Here is a 23,489-nt window from a genome sequence, read left to right on the forward strand (position 1 = left end):
AGCGGGCACCGTGATCGGGTGGGATGCGGCGCACAGACGGGGTGGCATGCATGGGCGTGAGGGCGGAATCGGCTGCGCCGTCCTGGCGCGGCGCAGCGGGCAGAGGCGCTCTCAAAGGGGGGGAAGGCAGCGAGGCGCGGGGCGCGTGCGGGAGCGCGCGGGGCGAGGGAGGTGACGGGGGCGCGCACCTGGGAGCGCAGTGGCTCGGGGCCACGCCGGATGATGTCCCAGGCGACGTCGGGGTCCTCCCACTTGCTCTGCAGCACCACGCAGCTGCCAGTGGTGTCGTATCCGCGCCGCCCCGCCCGCCCTGCACACCGGGCCGCGCAGCAGGTCGGCGCAATGGCTTAGAGCATGGCGGGAAGGGTAGGCAGGCAGGCCGTGCGCACTGGCGGCGCGCGAGCAGCTGGGCAAGCGCCGCGGCGTTGGCGAGTGTGCGAGTGGACACTAGGCTGGAGGCAGGGAGGCAGGGCAGGTGCGGCTGGCGCGCCAGGGCAGGCTACCGGCCCCAGGCTGCACCAATCCCCCAGGCCCACCCGCCATCTGCAGCAGCTCATTGTGTTGCAGGCTGCCGATGCCGCCGCCGCGCCGCCGCGACAGCGCGGCCACCAGGGTAGTGCGGGCGGGCATGTTGATGCCTGCCGCCAGCGTCTCGGTGGCGAACACCAGCTTCAGCAGGCCTGTCGCAACAGAGCAGGCCACGCGCCACACGTCGGAGCTGTGGACAAGGATCACGGGGGCAGCGGCCAGCCGTGGCAGCTGCGGCCCTCCCCGCCCTGCCTGGCATGCAGCAACGCCCCCCCTTGCCCTACATTGCCCTGCCCCAGCCCTCTCCAATTTCCAGCAATGGCCCCACCTCTCTGGAACAGCCGCTCCACCAGGCCCTTCCAGGCGGGCAGGCAGCCGGCGTGGTGCGAGGCCACCCCCCGAAGCAGCGCCTCCACAAACCCGCCCTTGACCGCCTCGGGCTGCTCCGCCGCCAGCGCATCCAGCTCCCACTGTATCTGCTGCCGCTCTGCGCGGCGGGAGGGTGGGCAGGCAGGTGGATGGGGCCAGGCGGATGAGCCACAAGACGGGAGGGTGGTCAAGAGGTGCAACGTGAGCGGGGAGGGTGGTAAGCGCCGCAACAGAGGAGACGACACCCCGGCCAATGCGCAGCCATGCGCCACACCGTACGGAGATGCCCCCGCTGGCCGCAGCCAGCCAGTTGGCCAGCCAGCCAGCTGGATAGCCAGCCAGCCGAGAGGGGACAGGCGGCCTTCTTTTCTTGCCTTCGGGGCTGGTCAGCGCGGCGCCGTGGATCTCCAGGTGCCGCGCCGCCAGGTCGCACTCCCGCCGGCTGAAGATGAACCAGATGGCGGGCAGCATGGCCCGCGCCTCCAGCGCTAGCGCCACTGCGGGCAGCGCGCGGCAGCGTGGCGGAGCGGCAGCGGCAGGGCGGCGGTCGATGGCGCGGGGCACCGGCGGGCCCGCAGCGTGCACGCCTAGGCTCCAGGGCCAGCCAAGCTCAGTACGACTAAGCCATGGCCCGCCCGGCCGATGTAACCTGCTTAGATCATTAGAGGACTCCAGCCCAGCAGACATGCGGTGCTGCCCTGCGCCCACCTGCCTCCAGCGAGGGTATGCGCTTCCAGCGGGGCAGGCTGTGCCAGTCGTCGTCCATCACAGCCCCCACGAGCTCCTCCACCGTCCTCAGGCTGACCTGCCGGGCGGGCGGGGTGCGGCGTGTGCGGGGTTTGTGCATGTGTGTGTGTTGGGGGCCGCAGTAGGGTAGTGCGGGGCGGTCATGGTGGTGGCGGGACGGGAATGCGAGCGGGGACTGTCCACACGCCCCGTGGCGGCGCCACACCACACCATGCCATCAAGCAGGGGCTGCCGGTACCGCCCCGCCTGGCTGAGCCGCCGCCCCTGCCTCACCTTGCCCTTCTTCAGGCCATCCCACCGGCCCCAGCCATCCTCTGCAGGCAGGCGAGGGGAGAGACGGGAGGGCAGCAGTGGGCAGATTCTGTGGGCGCATGGATGGCACGCCACTGAAGCATGCAGATGCCTGGGCTGCTGGCGCAGGGTGGTCCTGACTGGGCTGGGCCGGGCCTTCCAGAGCCGCCCAGCTGCTGCCCGGCGAGCCTCAGGCGTGCCTGAAGACTCTTCAAACATGTACCGCTTTCCCGGCGGCAGCAGCGCAGGGTTGATCCTGCGCCTGCTGTCGTCGAGCAGCGGGAGCAGGCGCGCGGGCGGTGGCGCGGGGCCGGCGTCGTCGGCCGCGGGCTGGGCGTGGCAGAAGTGCCAGGTCAGCGGCACCGGGCGGAAGCTGGTACGGATGGTGTCGCACGCGCCGTGCACCTGCCGGGCAGGGGGCAGGGCATGCGTGGCGGTGGTGGGGCGCAGCTGGCTGCTCCCGCCTGCTCCCGGCGACAGACCGCGGCCCCTGCTCACCCTGCCCAACCCACCCAGCCACCTCCCGCTCCCCAACCTAGCCGGCCCGGCAGAGCCAACCCCTGGCTGCCCGCCCAGCCACACCACAGAAGCCAGCCGCCTGTTCCACCACAGCCTACCCCACACCATGTCTCCGCCCACAGCAACACCATCCCACTGCCAGCCAGCCCGCAGCCCACCCACCTGCGAGATCCAGCCCCCTAGGTCCTCTGGGTTGCGCACTGTGGCGCTCATGCTGAGCAGCTTGATGTGTGGAGGGAGGTTGATAATAACCTGCGAGCGGCAGGGGCAGGGAGCAACAACATGTGTGTGTGTTATTCCCTGCCCCTGTCGCTCAACAGGATCCAGGCCAGCCAAATGGTACCGCCACCTCGGCGCACAGGCAGGCTGGCAGAGGCGCCCGGCAGCCAGCCGCACGCGCGCCAGCGCCGCTCTGCCCCATCGCCTGCGCTGCCTGCCGATGGCGCCACCGTGCCGCCCTCACCTCCTCCCACACGCTGCCGCGGCCCGGGTCTCCGAGGTAGTGCACCTCATCCAGCACCACCAGCCCCACATCCTGCAGCCCAGGAAAGCCAAGGCAGGCAGCAGCGCGGCAATCGGCGCCGGCGCCTGCCAGCCAAAAGAAAGCCAACAAGGAAGTCGGCCTTCCAGCCATGCCACCACAGCCACGCACCTCCCAGCGTGCATACCATTGTCACGCACAACCATACATAAGCCGACCACCCGGCTGCTGACACGTGCACACGCACATGCCACCCCACTGCCATCAACTCCAGCGGTACCAACCTTCAGGCGGTCGTCTGCGGTACGCCCATCGTCGTCCACGCGGTACAGCATGTTGCGCAGTATCTCGGTCGTCATGACCACCACCTGCCGGAAAGCCGCGGGGCAGCAGGCGCAGGGCAGGTCGGGCGGGAGATGTGGCTGATCACCTCCTGTGCAGCCTGCTGTCTCGCCCCGCCTACAACCTCCACCCACCCACATCCACGCACACACAGGCCCACTCCACCCACCGGCGCGTCGATATTGAGCGATGCATCCCCCGTCTGCAGCCCCGCACCCTCTACCCTGCAGCAGCAGGTAGCCCCGGGCGACAGGTTGGGGCGCCAAGCGCTGGCGGGCGCGGCGGGCGCACCAGGCTCGAAGCTGGCGGGCTGAGCTTCCCGGCAGGCAGAAGTGTGGGAGAGGCACGGGGGCATTTCAGCAATCGGGCAGTCGAGGCACAGGCAGGCAGGCAGGCAGGCAGGCAGGCAGGCAGGCAGGCGGCCGTGTGTGTGCCGTGCTGCGCACCCAAACCGCTCCCGCATCTCCCCCAGCTTCTGGTTGGACAGCGCCTTGAGAGGGGTGGTGTAGATGACCCGCTTCCCCTCAGCCAGGTAGTGCAGGGTGGCGGCCTCGGCGATCGCCGTCTTGCCGGCGCCCGTGGGGGCGCACACCACCACTGCAGCAGGGCAGGGGGCTTGGAGCGGATCAGGTGGGCAGGTGGGGAGGCAGGCATGCAGTGGCGGAGCAGACGAGGACCGCTACAGGCGGCGAGCAGCAACAGCCCTGTTCGTCTGCCCCGCCGCACAACCCTGCGCGTCCTGCCACCTTCCTTGCCGTCCGTCCCAGCCCCTACCTGACTTGCCGGCCAGCAGCTTGGCGACCGCCTGCACCTGGAAAGGGTCCAGCTGGAAAGCAAACTGGCACAGCACCTGCTCCACCGCCGCACGAAGGTCGGGGTCGGCGCCTGCCAGCGGGTCGCCGCCCCGCTCGCCGCCCTCCTCGCCAATCAGCTCCGCCACCTCTGCAGGCAGGCAGGCACGGCAGGCACGGCAGGCACGGCGGGCACAGCGGGCGCAGCGGGCAGAAGCAGAGGGTCAGCAGTCAGCAGCTGCGAGTTGGCAAGCTGCTCAGCTGCTCAGCTGGATGGCCGGCCAGGCGGGGGTGCACGTTGCAACCTGACACCCTAAAAGCTGTGCCGCCTCCGCCGCCCATCCCATGGCTGCCACCAGGGCTGGCAACCAGCATGGCACGCAGCAGCCTGCCCAGCCGCCATCTACCACGGCAGTACGGCCACCACCAGGCTTGCCTGAGTCAGACAAGTCCGCAAGCAGCTCCTCATCCCAGTCAGCCTCCCCCTCAGCCTCCAAGTCGGCCTCCTCCTCCTCCCACCGCCCGCGGCGGCCGCCCCTGCTGCTCCTGGCGCCGCTCGGCGGGCCAAAGCCGGCGCTGCCGCCGCCGCCGCCGCTGCCGCCGCCGTCTCCGCGCTGCCGCTTGCCATCCTTCAGCACGACGGCCAGCTCCTTGACGGCCGCCCGGTCTCTGGGAGCTGTGCGCCCCCTGCCGCCGCCCCCTGCCGTGCTGCCGCTGTTCCTGCTAGGACCGCGCCGCTTGGCGGCGGCTGCAACATTGCGCTGCTGAGCGCTGCTGCTGGTGTTGTCGCCACTGCTCCCGCCGGCGCCCAGGTGGCGCCACTGCCACCCACTGCTGTTGCATGGCGCACGGGTGGGCTGCTGGGTGCCTACTCCCACCGCTGCCAGCGCTGCCATACTAGCGAAAGCTCAACCCGCCGGATGGCAGGGTCGGCACTGGGCAGGCTGTCAGTAGCCTTTGTTTCCGCGCAGGCGGCTGCGCGCGTCGAGCTGGCCGCGCTTGCAGGCGGAGTATGCGTTTCGCAGGCCCTGGCACTCGGGGACCTCTTTGGCGCACTCGCTGATCGGTTTGCCTTCCTGCATGCTCGAAACGCCAGAATCGGTGCCCCTGGTCAGATACTCGTTGGCGTGAGTGGCTGTGTGGTTGCAGACCAGTTGTGGCACTGCCGCCAAAGGGCAGCGGCGGCGGCCGCAAGTGCTGCGAGAGGAGGCTCCACAGCAGCGCCGTTCAAGCTCGGCCAACGTGTCGGAGGGTGCCAGGCGGCTCCCGAGGCCTCAAGTCACAGGCAGCGCTGCTTGGCGATGGGTTCAGCATGTGACAGCCATGTGCCGCCTTCCCGGCCAACCCACCAAGCAATCGATGCCTGTCGGGCAGAACACCACCCAGGGCTCACCGTTTTCATGCAATCGCTCTCTCTGAGGCACTTCACCAGCTCCTTGAGCAGCCCCTTGCACGACTTGGACATCCCGCCTCACTGGATCCACCTCCGCATCAGGGCAGGCAATCAGGGATAGCCTATGGCCAGCGGGGGTAAAGCACTGTTTTGAGAAATGACACGTAGGCAGGGCGCTCCAAGGAAGCCTAAACAAGCTCCTCTAGCACACCTTGCATGCCCTAGGCAACTACGCTGTGCACCAGCAGGAGACTGGGCACCAGCAGCAGCCCTCCGACACTGCGACGGCTGATCAGCTCGCCCGGAATGGTCACCAGCGGCTTAGAAGAGGCGCCAGAGGCACTGCGCTACCTCTCTGGCTTTGGTGGGTGCACGCCGCGGCGCCTGCTGCCGCAGCGGCGGCGGCGCCTTGTGTGCCGGTGTGCGGGCGGCACGCCGAGCCGCACCCGCCGTGGCGCCTTGGCTGCCCGCAGGCAATGAGGCGACCAGCGAGGCGCTGCCTGGGGCGCTACCTGTCGGCCAGAACAACCCAAGGGTGGGCCAGCTAGCTGCGCGATGCCACCGTGCCGCCTCCTGCGTTCCTCGTCCGGCTGTTTGTGTTGCTCGTCTCCCTGCCGCTTCTTCACCCCCACCCGTTAACCTCAAGCTGCCCCTGCATCTTCCTCCTTCCCCCATCCTCGCTGCGTGACCCTCAGATCTGCCCCTACGGCCTGTATGCGGAGCAGCTGAGCGGCACCGCCTTCACGGCGCCTCGCGCCCAGAACCGCCGCAGCTGGCTATACCGCATCCGGCCCTCGGTCACGCACGAGCCCTTCCACCCCCTCAACTTCCCTGGTAGGTGGTTCGGTGTATGCTGGCTTTACTGGATGGCTGTGGTGGGTCAGCTACCTGGCCGTCAACGGACGGGTGGCCGTCAACGGCTGGTGCAGCAGCAGGACACACTCTGTACATCCTGCACCCGACTGTCGCAGCCGAGACGCTGACCGCCGACTTCAGCCGCGGCGTGGTGACGCCCAACCAGCTGCGCTGGCGCCCCTTTGCCATCCCGGAAGACAAGGTGGACTTTGTGACGGGGCTGTTCACCATCTGCGGATCGGGCAGGTGAGGTGCCGCCGCTGCGTCGCCGGTACAGCGGGCGGCGCTGTGCGGCTGGGTGTTGAGCCCACCAGCCTGGCCTGCCCCTGCCCTGCCTTAGGTGTGGCTCTGCCCCTGCCCTGCTCGGCCCTGCCCCTGCCCTGCAGCGCGACCTGCAAGGACGGGTTTGCCATCCACATGTACACCTGCTCCGCATCCATGGGCGACAGCTGCCTGGCCAACGCAGACGGAGACTTCCTCATCGTGCCGCAGCTGGTGGGTGGCGGCTGGCGGGGAACCTCAAGGGCCCGCATCCTTGCTTGGCGGGCAGCCCCCGGGGGTGCTCGGTGATGGGCCCTGGGTGATGGGGTGGCATGCGTGCCCTGGTTGCCCGCTGCCTGCCCTCGCACCCTGCTGCCCCTCACCCCATCCCTCCTCTTGCGTGCCGCCCTCCCCGCTGCGCCTCTCCCAGGGCGGCCTGTTCATCACAACTGAGTTTGGGCGGATGCACGTGGCCCCCGGCGAGATCTGCGTCATCCAGCGAGGCATGCGCTTCAGGTGCGGGGTGGCTGGGGCAGAAAGGCGCGCCAAGCCGTGGCATTCACCCGCCGGCCCGCCAAGGCCAGTCTGCCAGCCGCCGCCTGCCTTTCCGTCGCCGCCTCTCGCCCACACTCCATGCCACCCCTGCCCGCCCATGCGCATACGCATGTTGCAGCGTGGCGCTGCCAGACGGGCGGTCGCGGGGCTATGTGCTGGAGGTCTTCGCCTCCCACTTCCAGCTGCCAGACCTGGGACCTATCGGTGAGCTGGCTCCCAGCGCGCCCAGCGCATGAGGAGCAGCAGGCGGTCAGTCCGCTCCTGTCCGCACACCGGAGCAGGCCGGCACGCCCATTTGTGGCTGTTGCACATATTCCGGGCCGCCGCTGCCGGTCCATTCGTGGGCCGCCCCGCGCGACCGCTGCTGCCCATCCTTGTGTGCAGGCGCCAATGGCCTGGCCAACCCTCGCGACTTCCAGACCCCCACCGCCTGGTTTGAGGACCGGGCCTGCAGCTACAGCGTGGTGCACAAGCTGGAGGGGCAGCTGTTCTCTGGTGGGCTCGCTGGCGGGGTGCAGCTTGCCGTGCCTGCATCACGCGGCATGGTCGCAGCTTTTTTCAGCACAAACCAATGGTCTGACAGCGGGGTGACCTCGCTCGCCCTCTCCCCTGGCCTCTGCAGCCGCCCAGTCCTTCTCGCCCTTCAACGTGGTGGCCTGGCACGGCAACTATGCGCCCTACAAATACGACCTGGCCAAGTACTGCCCAGGTACTGCCTAGTGCGCCAGGCCTGGCCGGGGGCGCAGCCGCCTGCCTAGCTGCTGGCACCCCTACCAGCCTAGCGTGGGTCCGGGCCTTCCCATGCCTCCACGCATCCCCTAACCTTGGCCCGCGGAGGCTACAGCGCACCCTGGGTCTGCTCGCCTCCCTCCCCTGACCTGCATCTGTACCGCCTGCTTGCATCTGTACCGCCTGCCTGCCTGCCTGCAGTCAACTCGGTCAGCTTCGACCACCCAGACCCATCTATCTTCACGGTGCTCACCGCCCCCTCTGCCCTGCCGGGCACCGCCATCGCCGACTTTGTCGTCTTTCCCCCCCGCTGGACCGTGGCGCAGCACACCTTCCGCCCGCCCTACTACCACAGGTGCGCAAGGCCAGGGCCGGCGGCCAACAGGGCAGCAGCTGCAGGGGGTGGCAGGGGCGGGAAGGGAGGCGAGGCTGCGTCCTGAGGAGGCGCATGGCCCGGCGCCCTCCCTCCGATGCCTCCCCACGCACCCAAGCCACCCAGAATCTTGCTTTTCCGCTGCCGCTGCCCTGCCTCTCGACCCTTCTGCTCCCCTGCCGTGCTGCTCCGCCTCCACCCCTTGCTGCCTCAGGAACGTCATGTCTGAGTTCATGGGTCTGATCCGGGGCGTGTACGACGCCAAGGCGGACGGCTTCCTGCCAGGTCAGCACGCGCGGGGGGCCGCCACGTCAGCGTGCAGCACGTCAGCGCCGCCGTGCCCATGCTGATCGGAGAGCGGCTGCCGGATCCGGAGTTGCTTGAGCGTGTCAAACTGCTTCTTATTATTATTCCGCCGTGCTCCGCTGCCTGCAGGCGGTGCCAGCCTGCACTCCTGCATGACGCCCCACGGCCCCGACACCAAGACCTTTGAGGCGGCCACGGCGGCAGAGGCGGAGCAGATTGGGCACCTGCCCAGGTGAGCCGCCGCCTGCCGGCCCGGCATGCCGCCCGCCTGACCCCAGCGCCACATGCAGCGCAGCTCTACATGCAACGCAGCGCAGCGCCTGGCCTTGCCTCCTCTTCACCCAAACGTACGGCACGAGTTGGAGCCGGCCCCACTCCCAGCCGCTCCCGCCTGTGGCGTGCTGCTCCCAGCCGCTCCACGCCTGCGGCCTGCTGCTCCTAGCCGCTCCACGCCTGTGGCGTGCCGCCGCCGCTGCGCCTGCAGGGACACTCTGGCCTTCATGTTTGAGACCTACTACACGCCGCGCCTCACGCCCCACGCCCTGGGCGCACCCAACATTGGTGAGCGAGCCGGGGTGTGGCGCCGCTGGCGCTGGAGGGGTGAAGTGTGGGCAGAGCCGCACCAGCTGTGCCCAGCTCCCAGCTCCCAGCCCCTCCCAAGCCTTTGGTCATCATCTCGCCATCTCGGCCTGCCTGCTGCAGATCGCAACTACTATCAGTGCTGGGTGGGCCTGACCAGCCACTTCGACCCCAGCTGGACGCCCGAGAAGGCGGCGGCGGCCGAGGCAGCAGCGGCCGCCGGCAGCAAGGCAGCCGGCGGCAGCGCCACGCCGGCAGCAGGAGGGGGCGGCGGGTAGCAGCAGCTCCCGCAGCACAACGGACAGAGCTAGGCAGTCGCTGGCACGCCTGGCAAACAGTCAGCTGCAGAGCAAGCCAGCAGTGCGGTGAGGATGGCTTGAGATGGTTCCGTTCAGGAAGATAGCCGGATGCCCGAGCTTTTGGCCAGTCCATCTAGTACCTAGCACGCCCCACCAGCGCCTCCCTGCCACCGTGCCAGGTAGGAGTACAGTTGATGATCGCACCCCCTGCTTACCACGAATACCTGTTTGGAAACGGCCTTTCCGCTGCGTGCGATGAGCCTCGCCCCCTGTACCAACACATTTCGGCGGCGGCACCTGCCCCCCCATGTACATCACTACCCCTCTGTTTCATCTCCTGTTGATTGATTCTCAGATTGTAACAGAAGCACAGGTTCTCACAAGGTAAACAGAAGAAGGAGGCGGGTGTCGGCAATGTCCGAGGAAACGCTCAGTCGCTTTGAGAAAAACGGAAGCAACGCAAAGGGGTCGCACCAACAACAGAGCGGCTGCCGCGCTACGGCTTGCCGCCGCCGCCGCTGCCTGAGGCCGCGTCCTGCTGCATCTTGAGCGCGTCTGCGGCGCTCAGCGTGGGCCGCTTCTTGGCGGCAGGCAGCAGCGTGTCTTTGCGGGCCGAGTCAAAGTAAGAATAGTTGATCACAGCGGTGGAGGCGGGCTGGTCTTCATCACCCTTGCCTGCCTGCTTGGGCCCGTCCATCGCCCTGCACACGACACATGCGGCGCAGGGGCTGAGACGGGATGGGAAGCGAGGGGCGCATGGAATGCTGACAGCGGCTGGGGGTGGCACATGGGATTGCCAGCTGAAGGTGCCAAGCAGCATGCTCCAGGGCGACAAATGCAGAAGCAGGAGTTGCCAGGGCCGGCTGGCCGCGAGAGAGGGCGGCGCTCGGGCCAGCTCACTTGTCACGCTTCTCTGCCCGCCGCGCCTTCTCCTCCTTACGCCGTGCCTTGTTCTTCTTGTTGCTGGCCCCCTTGTTGCGGGGCAGGCTGCTGCTGGTTTGCTGCTGGGCGGCGGGGAACTTGAAGCTGCTGCGCCCGCCCGACTTGCCGCCGGCGCCGCTCTGCCGCCGGCGCCACCACCACCACCCCGCCGCTGCCGCTCCAGCCACGAGCAGCAGCCCGAGCACCGAGCTGCCGCTGCTCGACTCAGCCTGCTGCTGCGCCTTGCGCGGCTTCCTGCAGCTCGCAGCAGGGGTGGAGGTGAAGGTGGTGAATGGCGGTGGGCGGGGTGGCGGCGGGTGGCGGCAGGCAGGCGGGCCACCGGCATCTGTCGGCGGGCAATGGCTGGCTGGAGCAGGCATCGCAGGCGCTCACTTTTGCTTGGTCGAAGGCATCCTGGCTGTGGGCGAGGGACAAGGCAGGTGGGGGCCGCTGCCGAGCTCCCTGATGGTCTGCCGATTAGCTACACAGGTTATGGCTGTCTCGGGAGCAACCGGCGACGCAAAACTTGCGCAGCGACAGGTGACGGGATGTGGTCTGCAGTAGATGGCGCCCCCCAGGTGCAGGGCGGGTTGTCAAATCAACCAAAGAAGCTGTGGGAGTCCTAACACGGAATCAAGCTTGCTCTGCATTAGGGACACGTAGTCTGGGCGCGCCCTGCCTACCCTCCACCTCAAACCGGCATCCCAATAGAGCACTGCTTCCTCTCCTTTGCAGCCCGTCTGATTGTGTCCTGAATAGAGCCATGGACGGCGGGGGGCTCGCCCTCATCTCTTTGCTACTTGCAGTGGCCGCCAGCAGCGCAGGTACGGGCCGAGGATGTGCTGAAAGGGAGAATCAGCACGTAGGCGCTGGCATGGGGCTGGGTGCGGCCCGCCCGGCGATGCATGGCCCCAAGCCGCCGCTGCCACCGCCGCTGCCGCCGCTGCTGCAGGCGCCATTGACACGGCTGCGGCACACCCCTGGTTCGAGCCCGTGTCATGGTATCCTCGGGCGTTTGTAGCACACAACTTTGCTAGCAAGGAAGAGACGGATCACATGATCAAGCTGGCCCAGCCACAGGTACGGTTGACCCAAGCTGCTCGTGTTTCTGGAGAAACGTGCATGACCGCGAGTTTCCGCACCTCTGCATGCAGCTGCGGCGCAGCACGGTGGTGGGATCACGCGGCGAGAGCGTGGTTGACAACTACCGCACATCCTACGGCATGTTCATCAGGTGAGGGACCCTCATGTTCCTCCCTCCCTCTTCCGTCCTCCCGCGCCTGGGGCCATCCGCAGCTCCGGCCAGCACCAGCTCGGGAGGCGTGCATGTGTGCCTGCCGCCCCCGCTGGCCCGCCAACCCGCTGCGCCCGCGCGTGCCTCCCCGCGCAGGCGCCACCACGACGAGGTGGTGTCCACGCTGGAGAAGCGGGTGGCCACCTGGACCAAGTACAATGTGACCCACCAGGAGGACATACAGGTTTGAGGGGGAGAGAGGGAGAGAAGAGAGAGAGAGAGAGAGAGAGAGAGAGAGAGAGAGAGAGAGAGAGTGTTGCAGTGGGTGGCTGGGCGTGCCATCCTCTCTTTATGCCAGCTGCAGAGCCCACCCTTGCGGCGCCCCAGCTTGTGCTGCCGCGGCGCCCCTCCCCCCCGCTGTGACCCCCTCCTTGCCGCCGCTGGCCCTCTGCTTGCTGCAGGTGCTGCGGTACGGCACCACCCAGGAGTACAAGGTGCGGTACAGCATGTGCCCACACAGCGCCAGCATGCTCTCCTACCAGACCGCCTGCCCCTCCTACCAGACCGCCTGCTGCGACCGCGCATCGGCCACACTTCTCGTCGAGCGCCCTCTCACCCTGCCCGTTTCCCTTACCCTCCGCCTTCTGCGCCCTGCCCTGCCCTGCCCTGCCGTACCGCCAGGCCCATTTCGACAGCCTGGATGACGACTCGCCCCGTACCGCCACCGTGCTCATCTACCTGTCGGATGTGGAGTCTGGCGGCGAGACCACCTTCCCCAACTCAGAGTGGATCGACCCCGCGCTGCCAAAGGCGCTGGGGCCCTTCTCGGAGTGTGCGCAGGTGGGATGGCACGCCCCGCAGCGCGCGGGCGGGCGCCGGGAGGGCTCCCGGCCGCCGCCCGCGCTTGCAGCCGCCGGCAGCCAGCGTGCCTTTGGGCCTGGGAGCGGCACCCCGTGGTGTGCGCGCGGCGCGGGAGCCTCTGCACGGTGGTATTGGTGTCGAGCTGCTCGCTGGGCTGGTGCTGCCGCCGGTGCAGGGCCACGTGGCGATGAAGCCCAAGCGGGGAGACGCCATTGTCTTCCACTCCCTCAACCCAGACGGCCGCTCCCACGACCAGCACGCCCTGCACACTGCCTGCCCCGTCATTGTCGGCGTCAAGTATGTGGGTGAGTGAGGTGGAGGCGGGCGGGCAGGCAGGCAGGCAGGCAACTCATATGGCAGCCGCTGCCGGGGTGTAACCTCCCGATCCACAGCACTGAGGGTGGGTCCATTGGGTGGGTGCATTGGTGGCACTGCTTGGGAGGGAGCCACACCCGCCACCTGTGAACCAATGTTGCTGCGACACAAGCCGCAGCGCAGCAAAGCCGCCGCCCATCTTGCACCGCTGCACGTGCCGCATGCCGGCGGCAGCGCCACGGCTCATCCGCTGCCCCGCCATCTGCCACGCAGCCATATTCTGGATTCACACCAAGCCCTTCCGGCCGGAGCAGCTCAAGGGGCCACTGGCGCCGGAGCCGCCCATGGTTCCGGAGGACTGTGTGGATGCCGACCCCGGCTGCCCCGGCTGGGCCGCCTCGGGGGAGTGCGACCGCAACCCGGGCTTCATGCGTGGGGCAGCCACCACCCTGGGCACCTGCCGCGCCTCGTGCGGCGACTGCGTGGTGGGTGGCCGCCTGCCTTCCTGGGCGCTGTGCGCCACGCTGCCGGTGCGCGTGCATGCACGACAGAGTGGCGGGGGTGGGACTGCACGGCGCAGTGCCGGCATGAACGCCCACCGTTTGTTGGTGATTTGAGCGCTGCGCCGCCGCCGCTGTCGCAGGTGTGCAAGCCGGATGACCAAACATGCCGGCGCGAGAACCGGGTAAAGGCGGGCTTCCTGCCAATCCACGACCCTGGCTTCTTCTAACCGCAAGCTGCAGCATCCACCGGCTGTCGGCGTGTTTCCCCTGCTATCTGTTTGACCCTTGTTCAATGCACGAACAACTTCACTGTAATTAATGCAGCATAGACAGCCTCTCTGGCGGTGAATGCGCGACAGCTCAGGTGGCTTACACTCATGCCGGCCGGTGGGAACTGGGGAACTGCCGCAATGTGCAAATGCAGTGGAACATGATGATGCATGCATGCAAGTGTGTCCTGTCCTTAGGCTGCCCAATGTCAGCATCCAAATTGCTGCTGATGAATGTATGTGCATGGCTGCTGCTGCCGCTGCTTGTTGCCTCTCCAGCTCCAGCCCGCGGTTGCTGCTAGCACCCGGCGGCTGCTGCTTGCACCCGGCGGCAGGCTCCTGCCCGGGAGCGGCGCTGCCTGCAGGAGGCCAGCAGGCACTCAGGCAGAGCAGAGGTACAGGTCGTCTCCTTCCACCATGATCGCCTTTGCGCGCTCCAGGGAGAACAGCACATCCTGCACCTCGCCCACGGTGCAGCTGTGCTTGGCCAGCACAACCTGCAGGCGGGGGCAGGGCACGCAGGCAGGGCAGGTGGTTGGCAGCAGCAGGCTGGCAGGAGCGGAGGAGGCATGTGCGAGGGAGGCGGGAGGCCGGGGCGCGTACACTGGCACTAGATAGCGGGCGCCGGCGGGCAGGCCCGAGCGCTGCGCTCACCGTCCTGAGCTCCTTGCGATTGACATAGCCTTGCATGCTGAGCGGGCCGTGCATGACGTCCGCAATCCAGCCCTGCACCTGCACGGCAGCGAGCGGAGGGAAGGCGAGGCCGAGGCGGGCGATGAGGTGTGCGAAGCAAGGAGGCAAGCCGGCAAAAGCAGCACCCTGGAAGCACAGCTGGGTGTAATCTGCACGGCCAAAGGTCTGCCTGCGTGCGCAGCTGGCTGCATCCTCTGCACGCTGTCACTGCTGGTGGCCGCTCACCTCCTGAGCACGCTCTTTGCTCATGGGCAGGTTGCCCGGTGTGGGCACACCAGACAGCCGCCGCTCTCCTGCCGCCGCAACAGGCTCCCCCTTGCCCTTATCGCCTGCCTGCTCCTTCTCCTGCTCTGCCGCGGCTGCAGCCACCACCACCTCCATGCCCTCGGCGCCGTCAGCCACCACCTGCGCCTGCTCCTGCTCCGCCTGGTCGGCACGCCGCGCTGCCGAGGCCGCCTCCACCTGCTCATCGTCATCCTCCTCGCGTGCCGCCGCTGCGGCGCGCTCTACCGATGCAGGCGCTGCGCCCTCTGCGCCGCCCTGGGCCGACGCCACCTCGCTCTCGGCGCGGTGAGCGGCTGCCTCGATGAGCAGCTGCTCGGGCAGGCGCACCATCACGCGGCGCCGCACATACGAGCGCGTGTAGGAGCCGTACGTCCAGTCTGCGCCCTCGACATACAGCGTGCTGCGCGCAGCAAGGCCAGGGTCCAAAGGAGCAGAGTGACGCAGCGTGCGGAGCGGAGGGAGGGGCAGCCGCGCGCCGCGGCGGCAGCGCCAGGAGCGGCTGCCCGGGGCGGGTGTCGTGCATGCTGGCAGCGCTTGTAAGCAGGCGACGCCCCGGCGCCGTGCAAGCAGCGCAGCAAGCTGCACGGCTAAGCCTCACATGCCCATCTGCTTGAGCGAGAAGGCCACATCGTTGGGAGTGACGGTGAAGCGGCGCGCATACTCCACCACCGGGATGCAGCGCCTCAGGAAGCGGCGCAGGAAATCCTCAAGGGCGCTGCCGATGCCTTCCTGTGGGTCGAAGCATTGTTTCGACATGCGCAGGACGCCTGCAGGAGCATAAGTAGGGTGGCATGCGAGGGCACCACATGTGAGGCAGGCGGCGGCAGCCAAGGACAGTCACACACAGCCGCCCCCGAGGTTCGCTCACCCGCGCGCCGCGCCAACCTCTTCCAGCTCCTCGTGCTGATCTTCGACAGCGCCGAGCCCGCCACCACAATTCGCTTTTTCCCCGACCTGCCGCTGCCCGACCCGCCCCGGGCCAACCCCCCCGGCGTTTTGGGCTTGGTACCCATCCTGCTGGCAGGTGCGGCACGCTGGGGCCGGGCCGGGCGGTGGAGCTGTTTGCTGTGTTGCGCACGGGCCTCGGATCTGTATCTGTACAATGATGTAGAATCGATGCTATTCAGCGAAAGGAGGAGGCCGGAGGAGCAGGAATATTTGAATCCAACCTGGCACGGCCAGGCTGGCGGAGAGGTCCGAGCGCAACTCTTTGGGCTGCATCTGGAGGTCACAATGCACTAGCAAACTGTCCAACATCAATTGATCAAATCACTATGGTACATTGTACATGTAGCTTTCGTACTCTCATGCGGCCGTCCCAGCCGCCGCCTCCTTGCCCGCCACTGCCGCCGCTGCTTGCGGGCGGCTGCTGCTGCCGCTGCTGCTGGCTGCCGGCGCCTCGTCCGCCATCCCCTCCGCCGAGAACTTCACGTTTCCTGCCATGACCGCTTCGCTGGGCGTCATGTTCAGGCACGAAAGCTCCCTGCACACCACAGGCAGGCGTGCACAGCCAGGCATTCAGCTTGCGTGAAACCTGCCTGCCTGCCTGACTGCCTGCCAGCTGCGCACGCGCCCACCTGCGAACGTAGCGCGCCAGAAGCTGCGCGTCGTCCGCCTTCCACGCATCCTGCAGGTACACGTTGCGCAGCAGCGCCTGCGGCAGGGCAGGGGAGGGAGGGCGTCAGAGAGAGTCGCACAGCACATGCTGCACGCTGCACCTGCTTGCTGATGTAGAATGGCAGGCGAACCGGCAAGGGGCATCGCGGCCGCGCAGCCGATGGCAAGCGCTGTTTGCAGGGAAGGCCGCTGCCCTCAGCCTTCGCCCCCAAAACACACCCCCACACCCCCACACACCTTGTCTAGCGCCTCCTGCCCAGCCATCGCGCGGTCGTACGCCATGCTGCTGCCGTAGAACTGCTTCTCCAGCTCCGTCAGCTGCTTCTGCAGCCGCACCTGCTGGCCGGGCGGTGGCAGGCGACATACGGCCATTACAAGCGTGCGCACAGGCAGGTGTGGTGACACGTAGCTCGTTCAAGACACGTAGCTCATTCAACCCTGGCTGATAACGCCCCGCAGCAGGGTTGACAAGTACACGCAAGAAAGAGCAGGAGCAGGCGGCTCCACTCACCCGCACCCCCGCCTTGCGCGTCCTGTCCTCCACATCTGTCTGGAAGTCGTCATACAGCAGCTGCATGGAGGAGGGCAGTACCAGCAGGGGCAGTACAGCATCAGCATGGAGGAGCAGCAGCAGCAAAGATGCAGCAGGAGGCTCCCGGAGTGGCAGCAGCAGCAGGAGCAGCAGCAGGGAGCAGGTGTGCATGGGGCAGGCAGGCAGCGAGCCCACAACCACAGCCCGCCACCAAGCCTAGGGCGCACCTGCGCCAGGTGCTTGCCGTCCTTGCCCTCCGCCCGCAGGCGCACCAGCAGCAGCCAGATGTGCAGGCAGATGGAGGAGTGCATCTGCTGGAACTCCTCAGGGATGCCCATGGCTGCAGGCAGGAGAAGTGGAGGCCACGGCGCAGGAGCAGGAGTTGGTTGGAGCAGGCTGTGAAGAAACGCGGGATGGCAGCGTGCAGCTACCACACTGCGATCCCGGATCGCGGCAGCAGTACAGGCTGTCCCGTCCCCATCCCAAGGCCTGCAGTGCTGACATACAAGCATGCAGCTGGTTGCTTTGGCGCGGGCAGGCGCGGCCCGGCAAGGGAGGCAGCAGCAGCGGGGCGGCAGCGGCTGTGGAGCAGCGGCACGCACCCTGCAGGAAGGCGGGTGCCACCGCCTGCTCGGTCACGGCCGTGTACAGCCGCTGCGCCGCGCGCATGTGCCTGCTCTCGCGAGAATAGTAGCCGCCCAGGGTGAGCAGGGCCTTGAACGTGAAGCCGCGCTGCTCCTCCTCCACCATCTCCTTTGCCGGCTGGCGCTGGAACTGCAGCGAGCGCGGCCCCGCATTGTGCACGTGCTTCTGCGGGGAACAAGGCGTGCGTGGTGAGCTTGGGCAGCTGCGGGTGGGGGCTACTGGAGGGCTGGGCACAGGCAGACTTGGGGTGGCCTAGGCGGGCACGGGAAACCGGCACTGGCGCCACCTCCACCATTGGCCTCCCGCCATTACCGCGGGCCCTGCTCACCTTGAATGCGTCCGTGGACATCCAGGCGGTCTGCTGGAGGGCTGCGGCTGGGGCCTGCCACTGCTGGGAGGTGCTGCCAATCTGGGGGGCCAGCAGCGCGCTGCAGCCTACCAGGCGCTGCTCCAGTGCAGCTACTGCGGGGCCCCAGGGCGCCAATTGCTTGGAAAGGGCGCGAATCATGGCGCGCTTGTGGCGCACTGACCCAACCCTGGCAGTGTGAGTGAAGGGGAGGGCGGGAGCTTTGATGCCAAGCTCCGATGAATGGCAGAATGAAGAAAGAGTGCTGATCAATGTCTGGGAGACAGCCAGCCGAGTCATCCGCCAGCGGGGCACTGAAATGGCGGCGCATGGAACAGACCGTCCAAGCGGTGTCCCAGCGTCTTTCACAAACTGTCAAAACCCATCATCGCCAGCAGCCCCCGCCAGGCGACTTGCATGCAGTGAATGCAGGCGCTGCTGGGAAGTCTCTCGGGCCGCTGCCTTGTGCACAAGCACTGAACTGTGCTGCTGTTGATATCGACGGCATGAAGCTCCCCCCCGGCCATGTTGCCGGCCAAGGGGTGGCCAAGCCCAAGTGCACGGGAGGCTTTGGGGAACGCATGCTTCGCTCCATGGGCTGGGATGCGGGCCAGGGACTGGGCAAGGAGGGCACCGGCATCCGGGAGGCCATCCAAGTGAAGAAGAAGGAGGACACCGTCGGGGTGCGCCGCCGCCGCCGCGGCCTGCTGCCGCCGCCTGGTGCAGTGCTGTAATGCACCTCGCTCCTTCCCTAGGCTCACTCCCAGCCTGCCTGGCGCACTGAACCTCTACCTCAGCACCGGGTGTGAACCAGGAAGGTTTCTCACAGCGCCGGACCTTCTGCCGCCGCCCCTCCCCTGCCTGCGCGCAGGTGGGCGGCAACGGCAGCTACGCCTGGGGCGACAAGTGGTGGGAGAAGGCGTTCGACTCTGCGGCGCAGACCGTGGGCGACAGCGGCAGCAGCGACTCCTCCGACTCCGACTCGGGTGGGTGGCAGGCGGCTCAGCCCGGCAGGCAGCCACGCACGGCTGGCAGCTCAGCGCGCTGCCCACGTTGCCCTCCTACTTTCCCGGTGGTCTGCGGTTGCTGCTGGGGATACAGTTGCCTGGCTCTGTCCTGGCTCTCACCCTCACCCCTTTCTGCTCCCCCCGCAGACGATGAGCACATGGCGGCCGTCGCTGCCGCGGTGAACCGCGACGGCACGCGCACCAGCGCCCCGGCCGACGAGCTGCGGCTGCTGGCGTCTCTGTCCAGGGGCGGCAGCCGCGTTGCGGCGGGGCGGTTTGGCGGGCGTGACGCCAAGATGGCTCGCATCCGGCAGCAGGAGGCGGCCATGGCGGCGGCGGCAGAGGCCAAGCTGGGGATGAGCGTGCCCAGCGGGGTCGCCGCCGCCAGCGCCGGACGCGGCACCACGGTTGCCACCACCGGTGGCGACGCGGTGGCAGCGGGGGCAGGAGGGACGGCCCAGGGCGGCAGCCAGCGGTCGGATACCACCAGCGAGGTGAAGCTGAGCGGCAGCCGCGGTAAGAAGAAGCGCAAGGCGGGGTCGGAGGGGGAGCCGAGCGCAGGCAGCGCCAAGCAGGCGGGCAAGAAGAAGGCCCGCAAGGCGGCGGCGGCGGCGGACGAGGCGGCGGCGGCGCAGCAGGGTGCGCAGCAGGGTGCGCAGCAGCAGCAGCAGCAGCAGCAGCAGCAGCAGCAGCAGCCGAAGAAGCTGCGGATAGTGATTGAGCCGGTGGTGGCGCATGTCGGGCCCGCCTGGAATTTTGTGCCAACCCCCGCCACAGGTGCGCACTAGCTGAGGTGTGCCCGCCCACGTCCCCGCCCTCCCTGGTCACTGTGCACACCCGTCTCTGCCACACAAGGTCCGCGCGGTGCTGCTGCCGCGCTGCCTGCCGCCGCTCCACTCCACTGCCACGTGCCAGCGCCTCCCTGTGCCGCAGGGTGGTGGGGCGCGGCGCGCTTTGCGTCGGCGGGCTGCCTGGAGGGCCTGGACAAGGCCGCGGCCGAGGCGCAGCGGCGGCGCGTGACATTCGATGAGGACACCCAGGCCCGCATCTTCACTGCTGCCCACGCCAGCAAGACGCAGGGCAAGGTTGGGCTGGGGCAGGGCACGGGCACGGTCAAGGTCGGCGGCGTGAAGTGGGAGGGCAAGCGGGTGAGCTTCGAGGAGGGCGAGGGCCAGGGCGAGGCGGGCGAGGAGGCGGCGCCAGCCAGCGGCGCTCGCCTGGAGGCCATTGGCAGCTGCACGCACCTAGATGCCCTGGCCCACGGCGCGGAAGGCGGCAAGCAGCGGGGCGGCGAGCGGCGGCAGGGCGAGGCGGCGGCGGTGGCGGCGGGCGAGTGGGAGGGCGCCGTCAAGTGGCGCAAGCTGATCACCGCGCAGCTGCAGGCGGTGGAGCGGCAGCAGCTGAGTTTCAAGGAGCTGCAGCGGCGGGTATTGGCGGCGGTGATGGCCAAGCATGGCAGCCTGGTCAGCAGCAAGGCCGCCGTCAAAGCCGCCTTTAGAAGCCGGCTGGAGGGCAGCAGCAAGTTTGTGGTGGAGGGCAAGCTGGTGTGCCTGCGCAGCTGAATGCTGCCACCCATCCAGGTTGGCTGGAATGTGCCTTGCAGTCTTCCTGGCTGGCAAGTGGCCCAGCCTGGCCTCGTCATTTTCTTTTACTTTCATTGCTCCCTGTACTGGCATGCTTCCCTCAATACAAATCACCATTAACTGCCGTTGTTGCTTACAGCAGCAGGCCGCTCAGTAGTTCGCTTGGGGCAAAGGCTCAGAAAAAACATGGGTATCGCGAAGAGGATAGGCAGTGCAGAAGGGCTCATGTGGGGTGCGTGATTGGGGGCAAGGGCGGGGCTGGTGGGCAGGGGGCAGGCAACACAGCCGGCAACTCGGCAGCTGCCGGCTGGCAATACAGGATACGCAAGGCAGGGCATGAGGCTGGGAAAGGCAACATCAGGTGCAAAAGCCATGTGGCAGGAACGAATGAAATCCATAGGAGGAGAGCAAGCATGCACTGTGGGGAACGAGGCAACGCACTGGGCAGGGAACATGAAAAGGAGCGGTGGCTGAGTGAGCGGGACAGCATGGCTGCCGGGCCCGGCCCAACCCGCAACAAGGGGGCGGGATATGAAGGCGGGTGCGATAATGGGATCAGAGGGTGTTGAGGGTGGGGTAGTCATACGCCAGGTCCTCAACTGTGAAGTGGTCGTCCTGCAGGGATGAAGGGAAGCAAGGGGCCACCAACACAGCTCAGGTGTGGTCAGCACTGGCGGCCGCCAGCAGCAGACGGGGCCGCCCCACGAGACAGCAGCATGGCACGTTGGCTGAGCACGCTGGCACACAGCACACAAAAGCAGGCCAACAGCAGCTACGGGCCCGCACCTCTTCCTCAGGGGTCCACAGCACCTCCACAGCAAGCAGGTCGTCAGCCCTGCGGCGGCAGGGGGAAAGTGGTGAGGGCAGCATGCGCGCAGCGCTGGCGATGCCGCCCCCAGCACCTTTGCAACCAGCCTGCCATCGCCCCCAGGCCCGCCACGCCGCGCGCTCTCTTCCACCACACATACACCACAACCACGCACGCATTCTGCTTCTCCTGCAGCCCACCTGACAGCACCCATCATGGACAGCGCCTGCTTCAGGCTGGTGCGCGAGTCCACCGTGGGCACCTTGAAGCTGCCGTCCGCCGCCACCAGCAGAGTCACCACAATCAGCTCCTTCTGGCCCTCCTTGTACGGCCTGCAGGGGAGGAAGCCACAGGGAAGGTGATGCCGCAGGAAAGGCGCGCTTGGCACGGCGGGCAAGAGAGTGCGCCTCAGGAGCGGCGGTGGCAGCCCCATCCCCCCCCCCCCACCACCACCACCACCACACACACACACACACATTCCGCGCACACATGTATGGCAGCGCCAGCAGAGGGCACCCCGGCTCACTTCTTGTCTGCCAGGCTGCTGCGCCCTGAGCGGCCGCCCACATTGACCCGCGTCTCCCGCTCAAACTTGGTCCGCTCCTGCGGGAGCACGCGTGCAGCGCAGCGCGTGTGTGGGCAGTGGCAGCGAAGCTTGCGGCAGGATGCCTCATCCAGCTGCATCCTGTGTGCGCCCAGAAGAGCAGGCGCGGCGGGCCCCAGCCACTGCAGCCCGGCGGGCAGCACGCTGGTCCCACGGCCCCACCTGCAGCGACAGCTGGTTGAACGCGGTTTCGGCGTCCTCGGCGCAGCGCTCGCGCTTGGACTTGGCGAAGCCGTACAGGCAGTAGTCCGGGTTGCGCATCAGCGCCAGCACCGTCTCTGCAGGGCAGCGGGCAGCGTGTGACGCCACGCTGTGCCGGGCAGACGAGCACATGGCCCACCCCCAAACCATGCCACCACCCGCGCACTCCACCCGACGTCCCCCACACACAGCCATCCACACCCCCCACCCTCAGCCCCACACCACAGCCGCAGCTCCGCCCAGCGCACCCTGCAGGATGTAGTGCAGCCCGCCGGGGCTGTCGGTGTCGGCCTTGTCTGCGATGCGCTCCAGATCCTTTTGCAGCTCCCGGGCGCTGGCCATCAGCCCCACCTGCACCTTGGCCACCGTCACCACCTCGTCATACCCCTCGCTGTTGCCGCCGCCGTACGAGTACTCGTCGCGGCCGCCTGCGGGGCGGCACCAGGGGGCGGGAGGGGGAGGAGAGCGGGCGCGGGTGAGCAGGGATGGTTTGCGAGAGGTTCGGGGAGAGCGGGGGTGGTGCGTGGGGCTGGGATGGATGGTTAGGTTGAGGTGAGGCGAGGTGATGAGGTGAGGGTGGTTGGGAGGTGAGAGACGGTGGTGTGGGGAGCGGCCTAGGGGCGAGGCGAGAGAGAGCCGCAGCTGCCTGGCTGCGCCCTGCAGGCACCCGCCTTCGCTGTTGCGCATCACGCCCTGGGCCACTTGCAGCAGGATGACGGCAAAGGCGCCCCAGAACAGCAGCGACAGCAGGCCGCCGCCGCCAAAGCCAACCGTGGGGTAGCCATACCCAAAGCCTAAAGAGAGGCCAGGCAGGGGGAGGGGACGGGCCGGCGCATCAGTGCGAGGCGCCCCCGCAGCAAAAGGGAAGCTGCAAAGCCTGGCTCAGGGCCGGCGCCTGCTGCTAGCTGGAGCTAGGAGCGGCGCCGCCGTCGCACGGAGGGTTGCTTCACCAGCCAGCCTGCCAGCTACGGCGAGCGCAGCCAGCCTGCCCTGCAGGCAGCCAGGCAGGCGCGGCGTGGCATGTGTTACTGCGGCGGGCTGATTCTGCTGCCGGGGCTCACCAAAGGGGGAGAGGAAAAAGGCGTTGGCTCGGACGGATCCGGTGGACGAAGGCAGGGTGGCGCGCCCAAAGCCGCCGCCCAGCGGCGAGCTGCCCAAGCCGCCGCCCAGCGGCGAGCTGCTCCAGCTGCTGCGGAAGGGGCTGCGGCTGCGACTGCTGCTGCCCCAGCTGCTGCCCGCGCCGCTGCTCCACCCGCTGCTGCCCGCGCTGCTGCCCCAGCCGCTGCTGCCCGCGCTGCTGCTGTAGCGGCTGCCGCCAAACGAGCTGCCGCCCATGCGGCCACCGGAGCGCGCGGCCCACGCGGCGCCTGCCGAGCTGAAAGCCAGGGCCACTGCCAGGCCCAGCATGCCCGTCCAGCGCGCCAGCCGCTGCTGCCAGGTGGGTGGCTGCTCGAGTGAGGGGCGGAGCGCGGCCGCGGCTGCCGTCGGCGGCGTGGGGGTGGGCACCCCAAGCCGCGGCTGCTCCTCCAGCGTCGCCCGCACCGCCAGACCGTGCCGTGCGGTCCTGGTGACCCGCTCAGATCCGCGGTTGAGCGCAGGAGTGCCTACCACGCGTCCTGCGACACACCGTGCCTTGGTGCAGGGCAA

General features: G+C 68.1%; 7 protein-coding genes across 7 annotated transcripts in view; 3 read left to right on the top strand and 4 right to left on the bottom strand.

Moving 5' to 3' along the window:
* CHLNCDRAFT_142028 (hypothetical protein) overlaps window positions 1-4,964 on the bottom strand; it is a gene marked incomplete at both ends in the record, with an annotated part of 8,683 nt that extends 3,719 nt beyond the window's left edge. The window contains 14 exons of the mRNA XM_005850228.1: window positions 189-310; window positions 537-680; window positions 857-1,013; window positions 1,177-1,394; window positions 1,606-1,702; window positions 1,918-1,956; window positions 2,077-2,340; window positions 2,617-2,706; window positions 2,918-2,989; window positions 3,220-3,303; window positions 3,447-3,501; window positions 3,724-3,874; window positions 4,052-4,219; window positions 4,496-4,964. Of these exons, the coding sequence (XP_005850290.1) occupies window positions 189-310; window positions 537-680; window positions 857-1,013; window positions 1,177-1,394; window positions 1,606-1,702; window positions 1,918-1,956; window positions 2,077-2,340; window positions 2,617-2,706; window positions 2,918-2,989; window positions 3,220-3,303; window positions 3,447-3,501; window positions 3,724-3,874; window positions 4,052-4,219; window positions 4,496-4,964 (2,130 nt within the window). The remainder of the gene's footprint in view (window positions 1-188; window positions 311-536; window positions 681-856; window positions 1,014-1,176; window positions 1,395-1,605; window positions 1,703-1,917; window positions 1,957-2,076; window positions 2,341-2,616; window positions 2,707-2,917; window positions 2,990-3,219; window positions 3,304-3,446; window positions 3,502-3,723; window positions 3,875-4,051; window positions 4,220-4,495) is intronic.
* Window positions 4,965-5,015: 51 nt separating this feature from the next.
* CHLNCDRAFT_20514 (hypothetical protein) lies at window positions 5,016-5,533 on the bottom strand (the record flags this gene model as incomplete). Its single annotated transcript, XM_005850229.1, has 2 exons — window positions 5,016-5,144; window positions 5,462-5,533. The coding sequence occupies 2 exons, from the start codon at window positions 5,531-5,533 to the stop codon at window positions 5,016-5,018; spliced, it is 201 nt and encodes a 66-aa protein (XP_005850291.1).
* Window positions 5,534-5,767: 234 nt separating this feature from the next.
* On the top strand, window positions 5,768-9,397 carry CHLNCDRAFT_142029 (hypothetical protein; the record flags this gene model as incomplete). The annotated part of the gene is made up of 14 exons (XM_005849976.1): window positions 5,768-5,825; window positions 5,935-5,996; window positions 6,157-6,295; window positions 6,433-6,562; window positions 6,703-6,811; window positions 7,008-7,093; window positions 7,251-7,336; window positions 7,517-7,627; window positions 7,755-7,841; window positions 8,063-8,216; window positions 8,449-8,519; window positions 8,670-8,772; window positions 9,025-9,101; window positions 9,243-9,397. 14 exons carry the CDS (start codon window positions 5,768-5,770, stop codon window positions 9,395-9,397), a joined length of 1,428 nt encoding a protein of 475 aa, XP_005850038.1.
* A 1,705-nt stretch (window positions 9,398-11,102) lies between these two features.
* Window positions 11,103-13,479, top strand: CHLNCDRAFT_142031 (hypothetical protein; the record flags this gene model as incomplete). The annotated part of the gene is made up of 9 exons (XM_005849977.1): window positions 11,103-11,163; window positions 11,292-11,419; window positions 11,494-11,573; window positions 11,730-11,817; window positions 12,035-12,067; window positions 12,255-12,413; window positions 12,610-12,739; window positions 13,023-13,234; window positions 13,393-13,479. The coding sequence occupies 9 exons, from the start codon at window positions 11,103-11,105 to the stop codon at window positions 13,477-13,479; spliced, it is 978 nt and encodes a 325-aa protein (XP_005850039.1).
* Window positions 13,480-13,607: 128 nt separating this feature from the next.
* CHLNCDRAFT_57043 (hypothetical protein) lies at window positions 13,608-17,801 on the bottom strand (the record flags this gene model as incomplete). Its single annotated transcript, XM_005850230.1, has 11 exons — window positions 13,608-14,018; window positions 14,176-14,253; window positions 14,440-14,899; window positions 15,098-15,266; window positions 15,368-15,513; window positions 16,077-16,153; window positions 16,354-16,452; window positions 16,628-16,687; window positions 16,876-16,988; window positions 17,251-17,458; window positions 17,622-17,801. 11 exons carry the CDS (start codon window positions 17,799-17,801, stop codon window positions 13,902-13,904), a joined length of 1,707 nt encoding a protein of 568 aa, XP_005850292.1. The 3' UTR covers window positions 13,608-13,901.
* Window positions 17,802-18,145: 344 nt separating this feature from the next.
* Window positions 18,146-20,361, top strand: CHLNCDRAFT_57044 (hypothetical protein; the record flags this gene model as incomplete). Its single annotated transcript, XM_005849978.1, has 4 exons — window positions 18,146-18,322; window positions 18,511-18,625; window positions 18,794-19,423; window positions 19,580-20,361. The coding sequence occupies 4 exons, from the start codon at window positions 18,146-18,148 to the stop codon at window positions 20,206-20,208; spliced, it is 1,551 nt and encodes a 516-aa protein (XP_005850040.1). The 3' UTR covers window positions 20,209-20,361.
* Window positions 20,362-20,784: 423 nt separating this feature from the next.
* CHLNCDRAFT_142035 (hypothetical protein) lies at window positions 20,785-23,249 on the bottom strand (the record flags this gene model as incomplete). Its single annotated transcript, XM_005850231.1, has 8 exons — window positions 20,785-20,844; window positions 21,016-21,064; window positions 21,238-21,369; window positions 21,564-21,640; window positions 21,804-21,919; window positions 22,091-22,270; window positions 22,439-22,636; window positions 22,904-23,249. The coding sequence occupies 8 exons, from the start codon at window positions 23,247-23,249 to the stop codon at window positions 20,785-20,787; spliced, it is 1,158 nt and encodes a 385-aa protein (XP_005850293.1).
* Window positions 23,250-23,489: the final 240 nt, after the last annotated feature.

Source organism: Chlorella variabilis (genome assembly GCF_000147415.1).
Source record: "Chlorella variabilis unplaced genomic scaffold CHLNCscaffold_4, whole genome shotgun sequence".
In the NCBI taxonomy this organism is placed as follows: domain Eukaryota; kingdom Viridiplantae; phylum Chlorophyta; class Trebouxiophyceae; order Chlorellales; family Chlorellaceae; genus Chlorella; species Chlorella variabilis.